This window comes from Chrysoperla carnea, chromosome 5 (assembly GCF_905475395.1).
Source record: "Chrysoperla carnea chromosome 5, inChrCarn1.1, whole genome shotgun sequence".
Lineage (NCBI taxonomy): Eukaryota > Metazoa > Arthropoda > Insecta > Neuroptera > Chrysopidae > Chrysoperla > Chrysoperla carnea.
The window spans coordinates 61,341,279-61,365,467 of NC_058341.1; the positions used below are offsets into that span (position 1 = coordinate 61,341,279).

At 30.0% G+C, this 24,189-nt stretch overlaps 3 protein-coding genes across 3 annotated transcripts in view; 1 reads left to right on the top strand and 2 right to left on the bottom strand.

The window, feature by feature from the left end:
* The window catches only part of LOC123299603 (cytospin-A), a 176,260-nt gene extending 176,054 nt beyond the window's left edge, over positions 1-206 (bottom strand). Inside the window, exons 1-2 of the mRNA XM_044881864.1 lie at positions 189-206; positions 49-100 (exon numbers count right to left, since the gene is read on the bottom strand). Of these exons, the coding sequence (XP_044737799.1) occupies positions 49-93 (45 nt within the window). The 5' untranslated portion in view covers positions 94-100; positions 189-206. The remainder of the gene's footprint in view (positions 1-48; positions 101-188) is intronic.
* A 2,428-nt stretch (positions 207-2,634) lies between these two features.
* Positions 2,635-14,136, bottom strand: LOC123301537 (eukaryotic translation initiation factor 3 subunit C). The gene is made up of 12 exons (XM_044884313.1): positions 14,019-14,136; positions 13,729-13,838; positions 13,417-13,549; positions 11,489-11,776; positions 11,215-11,425; positions 11,002-11,155; positions 9,659-9,921; positions 8,467-8,830; positions 6,915-7,604; positions 4,010-4,213; positions 2,841-3,008; positions 2,635-2,776 (listed from the first exon to the last, which is right to left on the bottom strand). The coding sequence occupies exons 2-12, from the start codon at positions 13,819-13,821 to the stop codon at positions 2,669-2,671; spliced, it is 2,676 nt and encodes an 891-aa protein (XP_044740248.1). The 5' UTR covers positions 13,822-13,838; positions 14,019-14,136; the 3' UTR covers positions 2,635-2,668.
* A 1,177-nt stretch (positions 14,137-15,313) lies between these two features.
* Positions 15,314-22,048, top strand: LOC123301538 (cylicin-2-like). Its single transcript, XM_044884314.1, has 4 exons — positions 15,314-15,420; positions 15,492-15,939; positions 19,710-21,182; positions 21,803-22,048. The coding sequence occupies exons 2-4, from the start codon at positions 15,534-15,536 to the stop codon at positions 21,925-21,927; spliced, it is 2,004 nt and encodes a 667-aa protein (XP_044740249.1). The 5' UTR covers positions 15,314-15,420; positions 15,492-15,533; the 3' UTR covers positions 21,928-22,048.
* Positions 22,049-24,189: the final 2,141 nt, after the last annotated feature.

Sequence of the window (24,189 nt, forward strand, 5' to 3'; positions counted from 1 at the left end):
TTTTCTAGGAATTAAAAAAACATAAAAATAATAATAACATTAACATACCAACGAATGAAAACGATGTAATAATTTAGGCAATTTGGCACTCATCTTACATCTGAAAGTTTATTAAATTGTAATAATCACCACACAACGTCTAATTAATTAATAAAATGTGAAATAATTTTTATACGATATAGATATACCTGTAATCAATGCTTTCAATAATATCACTATCACTCATCACATAAAGTATTATTAATAATTATTTTTAAATCACTCAAAATGTATTTTGTTTATTCTGAAAAATTTTTAATTTTAATTTTGTGTCGAATAAAAATTACGTAATATTTTCAAACTTCAGTAACCGAATATTATGTTATTTTTAATAAAGTTTTTTTTCTATGAAATTTCAGTATAGTTTTTACAAAAAAATCGTATTAAGACCATGTGTTTAATCAATTTAAATTCAATTGTTTTTAACGGTTGTAGCTTTTGAAATTAAAATTTCACATTCTTTAATTTGTTTGTTTTTATCAATTAAAATTTAAGTTTCACATTGAAATTCGTTGACAAATTTTATTTTAATTGTTTTTTTAACTTAAAAAATAAATATTTCATCCGACTTCAAACATTCTTAGTACGCGCCAAACAACTAAACACTTTTATCTGTCAAATATTAATTGAGGAGAGGGGATAGCGTTCTTTTCAAAAAACAAAACAAGCAAAATGACCATGTCTCTAATTTAAATTTTAGTGACATTTTGAACCACCCACCAGTAAATTACTACAGTGGCTAAGTGGTTCTTCCGCATACCTTGATGTCCTAATTTCCGTCAAGTTATACCTTAATATTTTGACCCTCTCTGATACGAACTTTCAGAGGGACTTTTCCAAAAGTAACTGAGTCAATCGCTTATACTAAATTTTTAAAAACAAATAATTTAACTTTTTTATTTGAAATAATAATTTGGAGTCAATTTTAAACTTTTACAATATTTGAACATTTATATTGTTAAACATTTTTCATTCATTCAACATTTGATAACGAAACATAATTTATTCTAAAGATCTAATCTTGTTGAAAATTTGTCTTGCAGAACTTGCCTTTTTGACACGGAATTAATTTTTTCTGTACCATACTTGACCATACACAAAAAAATGTTCATTTATTCGTAACAGTAAATAGGTATTCATTTGTTTTAGAATTAAATGATTTGATTTGTTTATAAAAAATTCTACTAAAGACAACTCTGGGACAAATCACCCTAAAAATTCGTTAAGGAAAAAAACTTGAGGTAATCAATATACACAAAATTCGAATCGAAACTCCACTAATCCGTCGTACTATAGAACATTAAATGCATTAAAAATATAATTAATTGATAAACTTTAACCCTAAATATAATATTTTCTTTTTTCGGGAAAAACGAAGTAATCAAAAATATACTCTAGTGTATTCTTTATCTCTTAAAAACGTTCCGCTAAAAATACATTTTTTTAACTAAAATATTAAATCCTCAATTATCAGGCGCGAATCTAAAGCTAAGTGGGGGGTCAGAGATGATGACGGGGATTTGTAGTTGTGGTCGTGGACGTTTTTAGTTTTAGCCTTCGTAAATCTACCTGTGAACCTTTTATCGTATCGGAGACGATTGACAAATATCCCTATAAAAACAAAATATGAATATTAAATAAATATGATCCCCCCCCCCACATAAACACAATAAATACCCCATGCCAGGGATGGCGGCCACGTGACACAATATTTTCGGCACGCCGCCGATCACAAAATTCTCAGGTTTGTTATTGTAGTTACATCGTGGACTACGCATTAAATACTCTATCTAGAAACAAAAAAAAAAAAAAAGAACCTTAAAACTGACCGGAAATGTAACAGATTAACAAAAAATTGACATTAACTTCGATCCTCTTATATCATTGGTGTCATTAAAATTATTTGACGGCACGTCTATCGCCTCATGAAACATTTTTTTTTTAAATGGCACGCTCTATACCGATCTATATTAAAATGTTTTTTTTTTCACAACAATGATAATTTCTAAGGTCTATTTTGGAAAACTAAAATATTCATCAGTTGAAGATATAGCAAAAATATCATTAAAGCATTACTTATTGTTAGTATCAATAATCTAGCGTCATTCTAATCTATTGATTAGATCTATTGATTAGAATGACCTTTTTTATGATATGAATGCCATTTGTGCCCTCCAAATAACGTATTTCTTCTTTTCCTGACTTCTCGAAAACTAAGGTAGATAATAGACATAGAAAGATATCACAGAGTTCATAATAAAAAATGGAAACTGTAGTTTCAAATATTCTCATCCAGTAAATTTGGGTTGAACTACCATAATGAAATGAGGTAATGGTAATATACCATACTTTAACGCCTTTTTCTAAAGATGCTCAATTCAATATGATTGCATTTTGACGATTAACTATCACTCATTAAATTAACGGTTCAGATTATTAATTTTAACAGCATAAAATGACACCTAGAGAAAAATACATTTTGATCAATATCGTTCTTGTCGATCCGCGATGTGCTCAAATGCAGCCACTGACAAATAAAAATAAATATTATTTCCAAAATCTTTATTTATAATAGAAATTTTGCACAATTTCATGTACTTTATTTTAAAAAAAATTTTATTATAAATATTTATTGATTATATTCCGTATTTCTTTGTGCTCCACGTTCACGGCGTTGACGATTCCATTCTTGATTTTGACCTGCACGATAATTTTGTCGATCACCACGGAAGTTACCCTATAAAAAAAAACAAAGATTATATATAAAAAGTTTACATTAAAATATTAATTACAATAATTACTTGATTTGTGCCCCGGATAAAGAAGTTTCCTTGTTTCATTTCGAATATTCGTTCATTTGAATCCACAAAGTTGTTTAATTTGTCAGTAAGTTGGAGTGCTAACGATTGTAAACGGGAAGGTTCACTGCCATGCATAACAACGGTAGATGTTGGATCGTCCAATGAAGCCTGTGGAAAATAAAAGGAGATGGTTAAAAATTTAATGCGAATGAAATATAGTATAAGTTCATCTTGCACAATATATAGGAGCTTTAATATATGGCAGAATATTTTCAATTAGATATTATTAAAATTTTCGACATACGAATGATTTCCGTCACCACTAGGAAATAGTGAAGAAAGAACATTGGCCGAAATGTTCACTACGTTTTTCATTTTGTCAGGTTAATATGTAGTTTCTTAGCTAGGTGGCGCTCGATCTAATAAAAATAAGGAAAACACGAGCATTTAATTCATAAGTTTTTTTTTGTAATTTTTTCCGAATAATCCCAAATCTTATATTTTAAAACTTTGAATGTTAATATTTCTGCAAATATTAAAATTAAAAGCTTGAGGCAGCAGACTCGTTGGCACGAGAGAGGTTGTCTCATATGCCTTTTCACTTTAGCCAGTCATTCCCATTGCAAGATGCTCTGTAGTTTATCTAATCAAGAAATGGCTACAAGATCATCTTAATTGATGGACTTTGCGCAGGGTAGTGACAGACTAAATTATGTATAACCACAGCTAGGCCATTCGACTGGGCTCGTCTGAAACTCACTCAATGATGGTGGGACTCGCTTAAGGGTGGAAGATGTTTGGCTCGAAACATTCGATCCATCAATACAAGTGGAAATTCCAGAGGAAAGTTGTGACCTTTTTGCTTGACGTCAGGCCTTAACATGATCTTTTAGCACCATCTGCTTAATATAGCATCTGTAACCCGGAGACGTCACGCCTTCAGGTAGGTTTTTGAGGAGGATACAGAGGATCCCTTGGTCTAGATGCTATGAATCTACTTGCGGTACCCCTTTGACTAAAGCCTTTCATCTAATGGTGCAATGTCTGCAATCCGACTTTTCAAAAGTTTGCATAAGCGTTGGATGGAAGTCGTCTATATAAAAGCACCTACACCTTTTGCAAGATTAAGATTATTTGTATTGACTGGTCATTAAAAAAATTATTTTTACCATTAATTCTTCATTGATTATCATTTTACTTATAATAGAATGAACAACAGCTCGATCTAATTCAAACATTTTTGCTAGAGCTGGCATTGAAATGGAATCATATACATGGGAATAAGTGAATAAGTATGTTCGTAAGGATTCTTCACGAATCAATTTGGTTAACATTCCTCGAACATTATCAGCTTGATAGAATAAATCCCAAACCTAAAAAGTAAATAAAAATAAATTATTTAGTATTTAATCAATTTTTCTTAAAACTATTTTAAATTGTCGATAACCGCGGGAATTTTATAACTTACGAAATAAAAATATTTTACACTTTATATTACTCTCGATTAAAATTATAAAAAGTATGAAGAGGTGTACAAACTAGCTGTTACAACATTCAAAATTTGAACATTCTAAAGCTGATGGTTTTGAGTTATGCAAGTTATCGAAATTTTTGAAGATAACTACATTCAAAAGAATATAAAAAAAGAAGCGAACAATTAAATACTAAAAAAGGAGATGTGCAACAAGATTTTAATTAAAACAGTCTTAAATCTAAAATTTCAACTTTTTATAGGTAATGATTTTTTGTTATGGGAGCTATAGAAAATTTTCGATATTGTTACGTTCAAAGACGTATAGAGGAAGGTGTGTGTGACTAGATGCTACAACAATACTGAATAAAAATTAGACATTTCTATGGATAATCGTTTCATATATTCAAACAACTTGAAGAATCTCACTCAATATCATTCATAAATATTGTTGTTGTTTTTTTTTTTTTAAGTATAAAACCAAATGAAGCACATAAAAATAATCTTAATCTCTACGTTATTGGCTAGCATGGTGTTTTGCGTCAATATCTCATTTTGGGCTTATCCTTTTTATTAAGTTCCGTGACTAGCTGGAATGAAGTGTAATATGGAATTTTCGATTTTTGTATAAAATAGCTATTATTATTATTTATTTTATTTGACCCGAATGCTTATCAATTTACTACGTTTAACATCATACATTAGATTTTGTATAAAAGAGTTAAACAAATTTCTACTCTAATCTGTCCTTCCTTATGTATGGAATAGCAGCTAGAGGCAATAACCCGACAAATGTTGACTTTCAAGTTGTCTAATGTTAATGCCCCTGATATCTAACAAATTGTGAAACTGTGCAAAAATCATCTGTGCTGACAATTTGATTTTCAATAAAGAGTCGGCATAGATTGTTTTTACATCACTCACTCAAGCGCGGATCCACCGTGGTGGGGACGATGGGCATGTTCACAATCCTAATAGACTTGTCACATTTTCACGGTCTATTGAGGTCGGTAGGCTGATGATATTATATCCAATACTTAGTCATCATAAATTCTCACGTTATGCCACATTTTTGAAAACATATTATCTCTTTCTTTTTGACACATGAATGCTTGTATTGGAAAAATGAGATGACTATTCGCTGAGTGCGCGAATGGTAATCAAGAATAGTGCGTAGACATTTACTAATTTAAAAGCGTGTGTTCTATACACATATACATTATCGCCAAAACTTCCGATGGAATGGCACAGGAAAGATTATTCGGGCTAGCTCTCCTAAATATACAAAAACAAAAATGTGAATCTGGACATCAATGAAATTATCAACGTTTTCGCGAAAATGAAACGTTACCTTGAATTTGCAATTAAATAAGCGCTTAAATAAAATTATTTAATGTAAAATGTATACTAGCGTTTAATTTAATAACCTTTAAGTTGTAAGAATAGGGAATATTCATGTTATATTTTTAATTTATAGTTTACACCGTTATAACAAAGTAAAAAAATATAAATATTGTTTAAAAATGCTGTAAGTGTAAAAAAATATTTAAAATACATTATAATTTTGAGATATTTAAACGCAGTTTTCTGGCGCTCTCTATTGATGACGTCTAAGTACATGATCTGTCAATTGGTGGCAATTCAATGTATAATTTACACTTTTAAAAAATGAATTTACATCACAGAATTTACACTCGTTAATAATTATTAAGTTTACTCATAAAAAGCCATAGAATAGTATAATTTAATCAAATACCATATAAAATGTAAGAAATTAATATCATACAGTATATCAACAAATTTGACAAGCCCGTACTATGATGTCACGTCCGTATAAAAATTTGAATTTCCGTTTTAGAAATTTTTAAATGCCCTCACTGAATTTGTACTTTTATTAATTAATTTTAAGTAATTAAAAATATATTAATTACTAAAATAATGGTTTAGTTGAAATGTCCAGTCATTAAAGTTACGGAAGAAAAATATTTGCACCAAATTTAAATTTCATGAATATTCCCTATTTCACCAAAATCGGTTTAGTACTTAAAAGATTCTAAATGTGAAACTGTGATTAGCAAACAAACACACATTTACTTTTGTAATTTTCGTGAGCGAACAAACTAACACTTTACAGGTTTATTAATTTAGTAGTGTACACTGTAAATCTTGGTCAGGGCGTCATTTATTTTGTAAGCATCTCCTTTGTAGGAATGTACTATATCGATCATGAGCGAGTTCATAATTGGATTCGCATTTGGGCGATTTTAGGGTGGCAGTGAACACAACTTTTTTTGAGGGATGGATGCGCGCCTGCACTCACTTTCTACAACTAGCATGTTTCATTCGTTTTATACACACAATCATATTTAAAAATTTAAAAACAAATGGTAAGAACTAAACTTTACTACATGGTGAAGAACGTTACTTTTATGTGTTTAATTTAGTTTTAAATAAAAACACTTGTTTTTTTATTTGAAGGTGATAACACTGGAAAGTCTGCTGTCATACACATATGAATGACGCGGCACATTAATCAATGTGTACAAAATCGTGTACGATTATTCATTACTTGTTTCTTAAAAAACTATTTTCGTAAACATTACCTTAGCATTCATTTTTTCATTGATAATAAAATTATTGCACGCCGACCAGTTACCATGACGCATAGCTTTAGCTGCAGCAACTACATGTTCACGCATTGATTCTGGTGGCCCAACTAACGATTGTCGTTCAGACGACCGTAATTGTTGATAGAATGTTTTACTAATCATCCGCCGACGTGCATCAAACTCATGAGCAGCCATATATGGAATTTCTAGTAACATAGCCGATACCAAATACACACATTCCAACAGTTCCAAATTAATATGCATATGGAATGGCATTTGACGTTGTTTTTCAATTTTTTCTTGTTCTTTGCTACGTTCATGTTGACGTTGTGGTAATAAACCTTGTGCCAGTAACTCTTTAGGTTTACCGGTCATCATTAAATCAACTAGACAATTATGGGCGTCTTTAATGTTGGCATGACGGAATGCACATAATCCAAGATGAGCCATTGTACGATTGTATAGAATTTGTGTTGAGGGATCAGAATGATGGATTGTTTCTTGAAGATGTGACATTAGAACTAAATCACGTGCTTCAAACCAGTTATCGTGCAAAGCATGATGATAAATATGTGCCAGAATTGCACGGGTACGTAGACGATCGGTACCATCCTTGGCATAAATATATTTACATAGTTTGTCCATTACTTGTTGTGATGTAATAACATTACTTGGTACTTCCCCCTGAATAAAATTAAATGTATTTTAGATTAAAAATATCACATATGCCTTTTATTAGGTACAGAATTCTTTGAATAAGAAATGATCATTATTAGTAAATCTTAATAAAAAATCTTATATATTATTAGTCTAGCAAGTTTTTTTCTGTCCTACCCTTATCTTTCTTATTCCTTTATCAAATTTCATGATTCACCCCTCATTTTCAAGCTTATTATGTCCAGGTTTGAAAATTGTACCGCAAAATTAAAAACTCCCTGAACAAAAGCAGCAACCGGCATCATATAAATTTGGTTTCTTGGGGTCTTATCTACTTACCGTCAAATTTTCAAGTCAATCGGAGTTATAGGAAAGAATTTAGTGATTTAGCCCTCGTATACTGTAGTAACCGACAAGCTAAAAATGCATAATCCGGACAGTCCAGTGTCGCAATTACAACTGTTGTGGCCTGTAGGCCGATTTTTTGTCTAGGCCCACTTAAGCAGAGCCGGACTTAGGCTGTCTAAACGGTAAATGCGGCACTGGAACACTCAGTAGTTTGACACGTCCAGTGATTATATTTAGAAATTTTAAAAACAATGCAATTTTCGTGGTAAACAAAAAATAAATAAATAAATGAACTTGGGAAAATATTTTAATTGAACCACTCGTTACTGTTTTTAAATTATGAACGCTTCTAGCCACGAAAGCCACTGTATGTACGCTCCTTACCGTAAAACTGGCTGGCAAAATATATAAATTCAAAATTATCTATTTTTAACAACAAATAAAACGCATACTTTATTTAAGTCACATTCCCAATTGCGCTTTGACGTACTATTATAACTACCAAAAGTAAAAAGTAATTGAAACAAAAACTTTAACTTACACTTTTTTGTTTTAAAACTTGTGGATCGAATTTATAATACAAATGTTCAATTTTTCTTAAATAAATTCGACACAATTCTGATTGTACACTGGTACGTTCTAGATATTCTTGAACTTTATCAATAATTGTTGCAACACGACTTTCATCTTTCAATCGATCAACATATTCATTGCTATGTGGGTCACATTCTTTTAACAATTTTGTGAATTCGTCATCCAAACGTTCCACTGATGTCAACACACAACCGCGTACTTTATATGGAGGTGTTTCCATTTGCTCGCCATCATCAGCAATTGTTTCAGACAACACTAAATCAGGAGTTGCTAACAACAAGTCTAATAAGTCTCCCATACGTTCCAATAATCTGAAATTAATTTTTTTTATTTCAAAAAATGGTCTAAAGAAATTTAAAGGTGAAAGACAGAATGGAACATATCGATTTGCTTGGTATGTTTCGTTTCTAAAATTTGTTTTTTTATTTGATAATAACTGCTGAATATGAATATGAGGTTTGTAAGCAAAATGCCTTAATTCAACATATTTTTGCTCGGAAACGATTAAATTTTCGTAATTATATATAGGATAATCCATTTTAATCGTGTCAGACATTTTTCTTCTAAGGCGTGCATTTTTTTAATAAATGTTTCGCACAAAAGTTTCATCATTTGGAGAAGTAGGAGAGAGGTTTCATGTTAAAATTAAGATCATCTTATTATATGACGTATCTAAAAAAAAAAAAATGGGTTTCCATTTAAGAATATGGAATTGACCTTCATTGGCCATGAAACCGTCCAATTATAAAAAAACTGATATAGAAAATGTATTTTCTCTTCAAATGACGAAAGTCTTATACGAAACATTTAAATAAAAATGCACTCCTTACAAAAAAGGGCACGATTAAAATGGATCACACTGTATATAATATATAACCCTCCCCCCTATTCAAATATTCAAAATAAAAGCACAACAAATATTCTACATATTTTAATATTAAGGTTTTCATTCCATTTTCAGATGAACCATCCGGGTTCACACGGACGTAATTTGGCTTTCTCAGCACAAACTGAAAAGCTAGTCGACTTTCTCACCGATCGAAAAGACTAAGGTCTATCCATAAATTACGTCACACGTTAAGAGGGGGGGGGGGTCAATCAATTGTCACATTTAAAATTATTTAAATAATTTTACTTACTTTGTCCAATATTCAGGTTTCATTGCATCAGAAACTTTTGGATTGTAATCGAATATGGCTGAAACAATGGCAAATTTAATTTTACATAGCACACCAGCTCCCAATTTATGTTGTTCAGCTACTGATTGTAATTCTTGTAATAATTCCATTTGTTCACGGCGGTCAGTACGTTTTTTACCACGCGCTGCCATCACTTCGATTAATTTACGTACAACCAAATTAGTATCGATTTCAGCATCTTTTGCGAACATTTTTGGTTTTTCCTACAATGAACAAATTTTTTAAGTAATATAGAATTTAATCTGTAATTTATATGGGATCAAAAAAAGATACGAGGAAGTAAATTCCTGTGTCAACACAAATAAATATTACGAAAGAAAGGTTAAATGAAGCATCTATAACCCCTCCAGATACAACCTGTAGTATCTAGTCCAATTCTAATCCTTCGAAGTTACAAAAGTTTTTTTTCTGTCAATGACAAAAATTTATTACAGCTTCCCAAATATCGTGTGTACACGGTCTCGAATACAAACATTTGGTCATTTGACGATTCGAAAAAATCAACTTTAGTTAAAAATTTTTTTGAATAAAGATTATTTTGTGTTTCCGGTCAAAAATTTAAAACTAAAATTCGCGTTTTTTTTCCAAATTCTTATATATAGAAAACGGTGAGGAAAGGTAAAAAATGTCAAGAGTCAAACAGTGTTTAGAATGATCCAAAATATAATACCATACGATTTTCAAATCAAATTTTTGACCAAAACCACAAAATAATCTTTATTTTCGTCAATAACGAATTTTCGGCAAAAACTCACACTTTTGCAAACGCTTATATATCGAAAACGGTGAGGTTTGATGAAAATTGTCAAGGGTCAAAGAATGTTTACGAATTGTCCAAAATATAAAACATAATAGTTTTTAAATTAAATTTTTGATCAGAACCGCAAAATGACAAAACGAGTACAAAAACGAGTTTTCGTCGAAAATCCGCATTTTTCTTTTCGAACGCTTATATCCCGAAAACGATGAGGTAAGGTAAAAAATATCATGGATCAAAAAATTCTTAGAATTGTCCAAAATATAAAATCTAATAGTTTTTTTAAATGTAAATAAAAAGATTGTGGTGTCAAGAAATAGGGTACTTCAATCTCACTTTATGGGCGAGAATGGAAAAAAAAACTCTAGTTAGGATTAATATGATTTTCTTGAGTACACTCAAACAATCATTTTCCACCATCTCCGATACAAATCTACTGGTGTGGAGTCAAGAGTAAATTCCTGGGTTAAATGTCTTAAAAAAACAGGTTATAAAATTGAAAAATTAGGAAATTATATAAACTTACACTTGGAATGGCAACTCCACCTTTAACAGTTTCCCATTCTCCTTCGCCATCTTCGCCAGGTTCACGCCGTATACGGCGTCGTTCCTTTTCTTTTCTTTCTTTACGTTCTCTTCTCTTATCACGATCTTCATCGTCGTCTTTTTCAACATTAGTTCTAGATAAAATTAATATTTTAATATAAAGAATTATTTCAAATTAAAATGTAATTCATACTTTTTCAAAAACTTTTCACGAATACTAGTATATTGAGCATCGTCTTCAGAGGAGTCACTATCTGAATCGGAATCAGAGCCCCAATAAGAATCTTCACTATCAGCATCGTCTCCTTTTGATGTAGGAATGGGTGCACTAATACTTTCTGAACCTGATCGACGAACTCCCCCACGTACTGGTAATTCTTCTTCTGATTCAACTTCGACTTCAGCTGAAGTTAAAAAATAAATAAATAAAGTTTCTATATTTTCGAAAATTTAATAATAAATTTTACGTTTTTCTTCTTCTTCCTCTTCATCAGGTTGATCAGGATTTTCACGAAGTTTTGTTATATCTTCTTCGAATTCTTTATTATATTTTCTTAACTTTTGTCGCATTGATGTTAAGGATTTTGAGTTATTTTTGGACATATTTTTACGTCCTTCACGATCTTCCCACATTTCGTTGATGAAATCTTCCAATTCAGCCAAACAACGAACATAGAATCTTGGTGTTTGTCCATTCTCTTCCTTGGCGACAACAGGTAATGCTTTTGTGTATGCACGCATTAGATCTTCGAAACCTGTAAAAGATAAATCATTATTTAATGTCAATTCAACTTTGATTTGATTAACAACAGAATACAAATATGCAGAAGATAATCGAAAATTCTATTGCGAATAAATATTTTCTTGCGCTGAAGATTATCTTTTCTTAAATGATAAGTTTGATCGAGAAAATTGGTGTACACAAACTTCGTAGGTATCCATAATGTGCCGTGTCGTTGAGAATCACAATCGTTAATATTCTTAGAAATTTATGCTTAAAGTTTCGATTGATTTCAAATTAGCAAAGCTAAACGAAACAAAGCGAAAGGTAGTGTTTTTTTCTGGAATTTTATAAGCGAACCTAACCTTAAAAATTCGTGAAAGTAAAAAAATAGTCTTTTCTTAAGAAATCCAAAAGGTTAAATGATACAGTTGTCGGTATTGAAATTAGCTTTCGATTTATGTATTGTGCAATGTCAAGTAGTGTCTCCCACATGAAGAAATTCGTGTAATTTTTATTTTTGTAAAAAATAATTATTTCTTTTTGTGTTTTCGTAAAATAGTTCGCCTACATCTCTCCGACATCGTAGTGCATCTTTTCGGAGCTCTATTCCTTCGTTAAGAGTTATACTATCATGCACATGTATTTAAAATTAGAAATTAATAAGTCTTATTTCTATCTAAAAAAAATATTTGAATCAAATGTAAATAATTTTTCGGAACTTAATTTTTTTTCTCAATCTTGCTGCTACCAAAGCTTAAAATTGCAAACTTTGAGTAAACCATGAGAAATTTGGGTGGTTTTAGCTACCAAAAACCCCACATATTACGCCCATAAATTGATGTTACTGTTTAAGTTAATATGAATTGTTTTGTATGAAAAACAGTGTCAACACACCAAATTTTATTTAAATCGCGCTCCAAAGTTATGAAAGGCGTATAGCACCAAAACGATGCAACTTTTACTGGGACATGTTTAGGTAATTCGATTTATTTTAAGTTAAGTTATATGTGGTAGAGCTGTATACCCAATGTAAATTTGTGAGTTTTTTGTGACACAAAGTGCAGCAAGGATTAAATCGGAGTAAAACTAACGTATTTGAAACGGTCACTTGAATTCAGGATCGGAACTTACCCTAGTCTTGAACGATTAAACTGCAAGATCTCACTACTGTATCGCTCTGAACATCAAAATATTTTTTATATATAAACTTTTATTCTGTCTGTTACGGCTTACAAGATAGGTCCTACGGATTCAAGACCCACTTGACTTATGTTGCTCATTTACGAACTCAAACTCACTTTTTACGTCCTGAGTACATTATAAAAATTTCAGCTCAATATCTCATTTCGTTTTGTGTTATTGTGCTCACGGACAGACGTACAAATGTAAATGAACTATTAAGATGATGTTATGACCAGCTTTATCAAAATTTCTTTTGTAGTGTCAAAATTTCTGAGCGTTAAAAACTTCCGAATAAAATTAATATACCTTGATATATTTCATAAATAGGGTATAAAAATTGATTTTCTAGTTAAATTTAATGAAATACTTAAAAATGGCTTTATCTGTATATCATCGTTAATATTTATCAAGACGTTACCATACATATTTGCCAAAACTTAACGAGTGGGCATAATAATAATGGGCAGTTCAGAATGAATGGAAACTTACTTGAAAGCATACTACTCATATCCTTAATTTTCTTATAGTTTCGAATTTGTTTAATAATATTTGTAAGTTCTTCATAACGTTTAACTTTTGTTGAACGCACAACACGTTTAGTTTCCTCTTCATCATCACTAAACTGAAAACAAAATATCCAATTAATAATTAATTCTTACTTATTTCAATTTTTTTTAAACTAGTAATGAACGAAATATTTTATATGCCTTATGTTTGGACTTATTGAGCCCAATTTTTTAAATAAATATTATAAATAGCTGTAGTTTAAGTATTCTTGGTATAAATGATGCAATATGTTACCGTAAATACTGCTGCTGGTGCTCTTGGCAATTGCTCCTCCTCTGACGAACTTTCGGATTCGGAATCCGATCCAGTGGCAAAAAATCTACTCATTTTGATTTATTTTCAATCTGTAATTAAAATATTTACTCAATTTAATAATATATTCGAGAAACTAAACTATCCGGTTCATGTACACGCCGTGCCTTACTCATAATTTGGTTAGGATTACAGAAAAAATTTTAAAAATGTACATTATGATATTTTGAATAAAAAACTTTTCAAATCTTTAATTAAGATTTAAATCTTACCTATTGATTATTTTAAAATATATTAAAAAACAAAAATATTTAATATTAACTTAATATGAGAGCATATGAAATGCTGTCAATTTTTTAGAGAATTGTCTCTATTTTTTTAAATGTCGATATATAATTAATCCGAAAGACGACAGCAAATATTTTCGATACGATGTATCATAGACTTATAAAACTAGGATTCTGCTCCATTGACACGTCCACTCAACAAAGTTCACTAGACACGCTAGCAAACTCAATAAACTTTTTTTTAAAATTTGCTTTTTTATTTATTACCCGGCAGGCAATAATAATTTATAATTAAACCAATAAAAAATACAAGTAATTGAAAAGCAAATATTTAACTAAGAATATAATTATTTACGGTGTGGCTATATATTCGCAGGGGCACTGCAGATGTTAACGAAAATAATTACAAATTTCATTCATTTTTTAATTTTTCAACTATTTTTCGTATCTAGAAATAAATAATTAGTTAAATAAATTAAAATTAAGTTGTTATAACTTCCTTAATATTTATTAAAATTGCCAAAACTATATTTTTTTTAAATTTCAAAAGTGAAAAAGAAATGTTAGGCAGAGTTGATCTTTTGACCACACATTAATATTAAAATAATATGTATCCTCAATTTTTTCCGATTTTCCCACCATTCTGTTTAAAAGTTATCCGGATTTGAACATTCCGACGCTGTTCATTTAAAATACACGCAAATCGTGTCAAACAAAAACGTTTTTTTCAAACAAAAATACATATATCAAAGAACTCACACTTAACTGCAGCATAGAACATATGTGTAGATTGATATAACAGTAATCACGAAGGAATAAAAAAAAAAATTAAAGATTGTGGGAACATTTAGAAAAATAATTATCTGCAAAGAAAAGTTGATTGTTTGAAGCTTTTTATTTTAGTTTGGAGATCTTTAACAATGGTACTTCATACGATAAAGTTAGGAAAAATAAAAATTTTTATCTCAGAAGCTATTAGGGATAGTATTACGTAATGTACCGTTTTTTTTAACACGAAACCACTTACAACGAAACCCTCATGCTGCTTATGCGTGGGCTGGACGCACCTGATTTAAACAATAAGTTTGTTCTTTTTGTACTATAGTCTACATACTATTTACACTAAGTGTAAGTAGAAAAGGACAGTCTTTACAAAATGTAATATCGGTGCTCTTTTCTTACCTACACTCAGCAGACAACTTTCACTATACCCTACGCAAAATAAAAACAAAAATTATGTAGTTATTATTCTTTTAAATGAAATTATTAAAAGCGGGAAAAAAAGTTTTTAGTGAGTTTAAAAACTAGGAACGATACGTCGTAAACATCGTAAAAACGGTTTTTTTTTAATATAGGGAAAAATTAAATACTTTCCTCGTAAATTTTGGTATGAAACATTTCACATTAAATTGATAAAATTATTTTATAAACAAACTAATCAAATATTTATAATTTTAGTACAACTTTATAAATTATTTTAATTGTAAAATTGTTATCATCATGTCAGATACGGATGAATCAAATACAAAAACTGTGGATGATGCCGTAATTTTATCAGAAGTGGAGCATGCTGAAAATAGCTTAAATGTAAACAAAACTTCTGATAACAAATGTGACCCTCTATTTAAAGACACATGCACTGATAATGAAAGCGATAGTGTCAATGAAAAAAAAAGACACATCAGTGACAATGAAAACAGTGACGAAGAGACTTTACACCCAAACAAGAAGTATAAAAGTTGTGCAAATGCTGAGCAAAGTGCAGAACTTCAAGAAGTAAACAAGGAATCAGATGTATTATCAAGTGCAACTTCATCTAATGTTATTGATGTGACTGATGATAATAAAGAAGTATCCGATTCATTGAATGTGCCGATACCGCTTGAAAATACTCCAAATTTAAAAGGTATGTAAACATTAAACAATCATAAAATTTGTAGTAGCCTACAATTTGTGTAAATTTATAGTTTTACTTGTTGATAATCATTTGTCATTTTTTAAGCATATTTTTAGAAAACTAGAAATTTTAAATTTCTCACAAAGTGGCAGCTATTTATCAGCTAAAAGTGATCGGATATGAATTACCCCGAACTTATTTGAAAGCTTATACTTTTTATTTTATATATTTCATGCTTACAAATTTTTTACGGTAAGAATATTCAGACACTATCGTGTATCTAATGGCTATCTAACTTTAACACTATCCTTAGCGGCCAAACTACAGCATTTTTTTAGCTTTAAGAGGACCTGGTGAAAAAATAATAGTTTTTCCTTGCGATTGCGTTCATTCAATGTGGGCTAAGTTAGCAAGGGTTTGTAGGTTTTTTTAGCTTTTTGGTTAATATTGTGATTGCGTTCATTCACTGATCCTCAGCAAATCTGAAAAAGCTCAAAAAACATAGATAGTATCCTGTTCACGCTAATCATCTACTGCAAATTATCTTAACGCGAGACTCACGCTAAACAGGCGATAGTGACCTCACTCTATTTTAAAATAAATTGCTAACAAATTGAAGTGATTTAAAATATTTTTTCAAACTTCGAACAGCTATTTTTCCGCTAAAAATGGTCGGATATGTATTACCGTTAGCTTATTTGAAACCTTATACTTTATATTTTATGTATTTCACGCTTAAGAATTTTCGACGGTAATTTATGCATTTCATGCTTAAAAATTTTTTACGGTAAGAATATTCGGGCACTATTGTGTATCTAGCGTGAACGCTATCTTTAGCGATTTAGCATTTTTTACATAGATTACGAATCCGAAATCGGAGCTGGTAAAAAAAATAACAATTTTTTTATATGATTGCGTTCATTCAATGATCCACCGATTGGCCATGCATTTGATGGAGTCGAGTTAGTAGGGGTTTGCGAGTTTTTTGACTTTTTGATTAATCCTGTGATTGCGTTCATTCACTGATCTTCAGAAAATCTGAGAAAAGTTCAAAAAACTTAGATAGTATTCTATTCACGCTAATAATCTACTCAGAATTATCTTATCGTGAGACTCACGCTAAACACACGGGTGTCCGAATAGCCTCACCCTATTTTAAAATAAACTGCTCACAAATTGAAGTGAACCATTTAAATATTTTTTCAAATTTCACACAGCTATATTTCCGCTAAAAATGGCTTAATTGAAGCTTATTTGAAAGCTATTAAGGGTAATTCATATCCACAAGCAATCCGATAAAATAACTTGAAGTTTTTGTATTGCTCTCTTTTAAACGATACAAACGAGTCTACACAAAAAGATGTGATTTAATTATTAAGATATGATTATATGTCTTAATCATAAACTAAAAATTCTAAGCTGCCATTAATAAGCGAAAGGTAATTTATATTCGATGATTTTTGCCATTGAAACAGCTCTTTGAAATTTAAGCAAAATTTTAAATTGTTTACTTCAATTTGTAAACAGTCTATAGCTTAAATTGTTGTTTTCAAGTTATACAAATCTCTTATCAGTGAACATAATAACTTCCGCGTATATTATTAATTAAAATAAAAAAAATTGTATAATTGTGCAATCAATAATTATACCATGTATATATGAAATATACATAGTATATTAAGTTTAGTCCCAAGTTTGTAACGCTTAAAAATAATGATGCTAGGAAAAAAATTTTGTCATAGGTGTTCACTAAATCACCTAATTAGTCCATTTCCGGTTGTCCGTCCGTCCGTCCGTCTGTGGACACGATAACTCAAAAACGAAAAAAGATATCGAGCTGAAATTTTTACAGCATACTCAGGACGTAAAAATTGAGGTCAAGTTCGTAAATGAGCATCATAGGTCAATTGGGTCTTGGGTCTGTAGGACCCATCTTGTAAACCGTTAGAGATAGAACAAAAGTTTAAATGTAAAAAATGTTCCTTATCAAAAGTTAAACAACTTTTGTTTGAAACATTTTTTCGTAAACATCACTGTTTACCCGTGAGGGCGCCAATTAGGCGAAAATTTTATAATATGTACTATACTTGATTATCAGTTATGTATGTGTCACATGTTTGTATGTATAATGTGATAAAGAAATCAACACTGACTATGCATGGTATTTCAACAATTAACTCAGTCAATTGTTTGTTTTCACTTGTTTAATTGAATTTTGTATATTTCTTGCTTAAAATAAGAAAATTTTTTTTAAAACTCTCTTAGTAATAAATGGAAATGATTTTCAATTTTTCTTTCAATTGTTAAAAATTTACTTTCGAATGTGGACTTAGTTATAGAGTAGAGTAGCCATAACGGTACCATCAAAATAAAAAATTTTCTTGTTGGTAATAAAACGTTTAATCATTTTTAATAGTTTTAAATTGTCATTTTAATCTGTCTGTTTTGAATAATTAGTCGTAATTTAAATAATAAACGAATAAGGATGTACCAGCGCCAGGGCAATTTTGGATAAAAGGCTTGATTTTTTTTTAAATATAAGTTGAACTAAGCCTTAATCAATTCTGAAAATTTTTGGAGGGTAGCCCGATTATTTAAATAAATAAATGACTTCAAAAGTTGGCATATTTAACATTGGTTTTATGGTAAAACGGTAGATGGATGATATGTCTTCATAGATTTCTCCAAACTAGTCGGCGAAAAGGAAAAAATTAAAGTATTAAACTATTTAAATTAAATTAAAAACTTTAGTAAACTTTTTAAAACAAAAAGAACCCTTTGTGCCCGACTAATTAAGGATGTATGAGCACGGTAGTGGGGACACAAATTTTAAAAAAATATTTATTTTCAATTTTGATGGTGAATTATGTTATAGCTTGAGAATATTTAAGACGAAAAGTAAGAACAAAATTTTTTGATATCTAGAGTAATTTTCAAAATATCGAAAATTGAAAATTTTGTTTAATTATTTAGCTTGCCATTTTTCGAAAACCAAGGCAGATATCGAAAAATTTTATTCTTATTTTTTTTAGTCTGCATTCATGAAGTTATAACAAAATTTGTCATCAAGGTTGAAAATAAGATGCAAATAATTTCAAACACAAGTCTAAACTTGCCTTGGCGCTCGTATTACCTTAAAATGATTTCTTTTCAATAACGAACGATTTAACGATTTAAAAACATTCAAAATAATTAAAAATTTTCCATACACATTAAAAAAAATGCTTTAAAATCGAAAGAATCTTGAAAAACAATTTGTTTACAAAAAATCGAGCTTCTTAACTTCCTCGAAAAATTTCTAATAACTGTTATGTCTTATTTTTTGAGAGTCAATCCTCAAAATTCACAATAAAGAGGTAAATAAATATACATTAAATAAACTTGGGTGATGCAGGAGTCCTCAATTTAGCGCCCAACTACGTCTGGGGGTACCTTACTTTTCAAGAGCGATGTTTGACCCTAATAAACATTTACATAAACAAATGAAGTATTAAAAGCTTGTAATAAAACGTAGTTCGGGTCCAAAAGTACTAAACAGAGTGATAAGTGAGAAGAAGAAATTTTTTTCAAAGTCAAAGTGTATCGTAAACAATTCTTGCACAATTTAAATTAACATATTCAATTGAATTAAAAAGACCTCCTTGAGTGTCATTCACGGTCGACTTCAATTTTCATATCTCTTATTTTAACATTCAAAAAAGATAACGAAAAATAATATACAAAATTTATTAATTGAGAGTAGATAAAAATACTAATGTCGAATCTTTTGTTTTGTCTAGAGTCTTTGTCAGAGGAAAAAAGTAATGAACAAAAATCCCAAGGAAATGATAAAGCAAAAATTTCAAAATTTGATTCCGATACTGATGCAGTTGTGAATGATGAAAATTTAGAATCAAATAATGAAAATTTAGAAAGTATTTATGCAAATGTATTAAAACATATTGAAACCACGCCGGTTGTTGTTCGTTGCGAACGTATGAATTTTGAAAAATATTTGGTAAAGAAACCATCGAATACAGAAACAAATAGTTTAAGTTCTGAAAACGAAGAAACAAGTAAAAAAGTATCTGGAGCTAAGAAAATAAAAAAAGCAAAAATAAATCATAAAATATCTGAAAGTTCTGATTCAGAAGGTGAAAACGTAAAGGACAAGAAAAAATTACCAAAAAAACAAAAAATGAAGATTGAAAATTCGAATGTTGAATTTATGGATTGTGATGAAGCTAAAAATGATGTTTCCGTAACTCTTAATAAAAGTAATACGAAAATTTCGGAACAAGAAATAAGCGATCTGATTAATAGTGATTCTAACGATGAGAAATTAAATAAAGGGGATACTTCTTGTGAATCTGATAATGATTCAGGAATCAATATTGCAAAAATAAACAAGAAAAAATTGTCTAAAGATTCAGGTATTGAATCAGAATCTCTTCAAAATGAGAAAAAAATTTTGGATCCGGAATCGGATAATTCAAATTCTAGTGATAACGAATCAAAATCTCGTACTAAAACCAAAAAACTACCTAAGAAATCTCCTGGAGAAAAATCTATGGATTCAGAATCCCACAATTCAGATAATGAATCTCGTAATAAAAAAATACTTAAAAAATCCACAAAAATAAATGAAAAGAAAGCTAATTTTAAAAAATTAGCCAAAAAAACAGTACAAATTGAATCAGAAAATGATTCTGATGCAAATTCTAGAAAAAATGGTAGTGATTCTGAAGAATCTGATAAAGAAAAAAAATCTAGTGGTTCAGAATCTGAAAAAGATGAAAATTCAGACAAAGAAAATTATAAATCCAGTAGTTCAGAATCTAAAAGTCGTACTAAAAAACTCTCAAAAAAATCTACCAACAATAACAGTAAAGATGAAACAGATTCGGATAACGAAGACGATCCTGATGATAAATCTGATACAGAAGATCAACTTACAAAAGAGAAAAATCTTGATATATCAAAAAAAATTGATAACAAGTCTGAAACCGATTCTAAATCTAAAAGAAATCCAGAAAGAGGAATTGAACGCTTAAAAAAATTCTTACGAATAGCTGGTATTCATGTCAACAATTTTGGGAAGTTGTTTGATAATATCAAAACTATAAAGGGCAAAGAAAGAAAATTACTGGGTTTGTTAGAAGATAATGGTTTAGAAGGGCGTCCAACTATTAAGAAATGTGAAGAAATTCGAAAGAAAAATGATATTGCCAAAGAAGTAGCTGAATTAGACACTTCAAACATTATTGCCAAAGGTAATTTTATTTTTATTTCGATATCTACTTTTAGTTATAGTCACACCGTATATAGAAAGTGGTCCAAGTGATAACACGAGGACTTAATCAAATGGTGGATAACGTTAAAATAATGACAATTTCTTAATAAACTTATAACCTGAAAAGCGTTCTTTTCAAGATACAGAGTGCTGAAATTTTAGAAAAAAAGAATATTGTGAATATTATCAAAACGGCTATCGAGAATTCGACAGTATTTCTCTATGTCCCAATCATATTGGATAACGTTATTGTATTTTCAATAAATTCAATGGCGCTAGAAACGGGGTGGTGATTCACTAAAATCTCTATCGTTGGTTTTCGTAATTTTATCACCATAAATCTTCAATCATGAAAGACCCGTCAATTTAATTTATTAATTCTTTTTTAAAGAATATAGATATTGTTCAGAACATGTCATAAAAAAAGGATAGTGAAAATTAAAGGAAGGGAGAGGTATGCAGCTATGACCGGCTTAATGGGGCTCTCATGATCATTTCAAAGACACTGACTGGACTATGTCGAATATATAGAGTTTTTAGATTTTTTGAAAGTTCATGTTGGAAGTTATTTAATTACTTAAAAAATTTGTTTGGTTTTAGATAGCCGACCAAAACGTGGAACTCCATTTCGACAAAGGCAGCGAAGATCACCAACACCAGATCCAAATGAGTATCAACGAACTTTCAATCGAATTCGAGCGTTGGTTGATAGCGATTCAGATTAAGATATTTTTTAAATACGTAAAATTAACAGATATATAATATATTCGTTTGTTAAAATTTTTTATATGTAATTTTTTATAAGATAATAAGAATACGTTTTTAATGCGTCACTAATTCATTAAATTCGTTAATATTTTACAATTTGTCCTAATAGGGTATTTGACAAAATGCATAATACATCCCACAGAAATACTCATTTCAATTTGAATAGTGAAAAATAATGTCATAATTACTAATAACTGCATAATTATAGAATATGGATTTTAAAATCAATTTGGCGCGATCTGACAAAAAAATAATGGATTATTTGTTCAAAAAACCTCATACAAAATTTTTTATTGAAATTGAAAAAATCTCGAAAGCAACTGAACCGATTTCGCTAATTCTTTATTTATAATATTCTTTGAAGTACGAGGATGGTTCTTACAAAGAGAAAAATTTAAAAAATTGCCTGAAAAAGTCTAAAAACAGCATTTTATTTTTACTTATTCTAAATTAAGTTTATTTTTTAAATATTACTTTATGGTACACAATATTTTTCGTTTGATTACCTGGCGCCTAAACAAACAGAGCAGATGGTTTTCCAACACGGGAACAGGCAACATACAATTGATCATGCGAGAAACATGGATTTTCTAGATTAATACCACAAACACTTAATGACTGTCCCTAGGATTTGTTAATAGTCATAGCGAAAGCAAACCGTACTGGAATCTGTAGTCGTTTAAACTACAAATGGTACTTCAGTCGGTATCATATAGGGATAGGTGTTCATAAAATCATCTAATTTGTCCATTTCCGGTTATCTGTCCGCCTGTCCATCCGTTAACTCAAAAACGAAAAGAGATATCAATCTGAAATTTTTATAGCGTGCTCAGGACGTTAAAAGTGAGTTTTAGTTCGTAAATGAGCAATATAGATCATTAGGGTTTTGGGTCCGTAGGACCCATTTATTACACGGTTAGAGATAGAACAAAAGTTTAAATGTAAAAAATGTTCCTTAAACTTAAATAAACAACTTTTGTCTGAAAAATTTCGTCGTAAATATTACTGTTTACACGCGAGGGCGCAAATTATGTTATTTGGAAATTCTGGACCTATTTTATAGTTTATAAAAAGAGGTTATCAAAATGAACTCTAGTAGACGTCATTAATGATAATTCACGGAGGTATTACGAAAATAAACTTCCCAAGTTAACTTGGCGCCCTTGGCGTATAAATTTATCTTTGTCTTTTTTGTAGTTTCCCCACGGCCCCTAGCCGAAGCGGGCCCCTTAGGAAATTGTCTATTCCGCCTAATGGTTAATCCGTCACTATTGTTACTAGCTTCATAGCTCTTTCTAAAGCCTGTGAGCGTCCAAAACGAGTACAACCAAAGTCTTATACTTTTAAGTTTTTATTAATACAACCAACATCACAGTCAGCACCATTTTGGACTGACTGGTCCGCCAATGAATGGAGGTCCTAAAAAAATTTTTACATACATATGACACGTTAGACGTAGTCACTGGGTACTGATACCTTCAATCGACTGTAAGTTGAAAGGTAGCCGTTACAATGTTTCGTTGCAATAAAAATTATTATTAGGATGATGCAAAGGATATTTTCCGACGGATTTAAAACCATTTTCTTATCAACAAGTGAAAAAAAAAACAATTAACTCAATTAATTGTTGAAATACCATGTATAGATAGTATTGATTACCTAATAGTTTATTTTTTTACGTCATATAAGTAAAAAGAGATAAACAAACAAACACATACATAATATATGTAACGTGTGCAATAGCTACCTGTATATACATAATACTATATAATGTTTCTAAGCTAATTTGCGTCCTCACAAGGAAACAGTGATGTTTACGAAAAAATGTTTCAAACAAAAGTTGTTAATTTTTTTATATGGAACATTTTTTACATTTATTTACCTTGATATATCTCATTTATACATGGTATAAAAAGTGTGAGGTCCTTTGTGTTTGAATTTGGCGACCCACCAAAATGTTTTTTCTTTTGACTCTTCTGGGAAATCAGAACCTACGATTGTTATACTCAGTCACGACCGAGAATCCTTTTATTTCTCTACACAGTTAAATAACAATGCTGGTATTAAATAATTGAATATTTGAAATAACCATTTATCTCGTATTGTTTGGTATATATTATTATTGTCCAAGCAATCAGATTGTAATCTTAATAGAATCCAATAATGTATTAAACTGTAATTATAGTTGAATGTATACCCTTTTTAATATGCCATCAAAA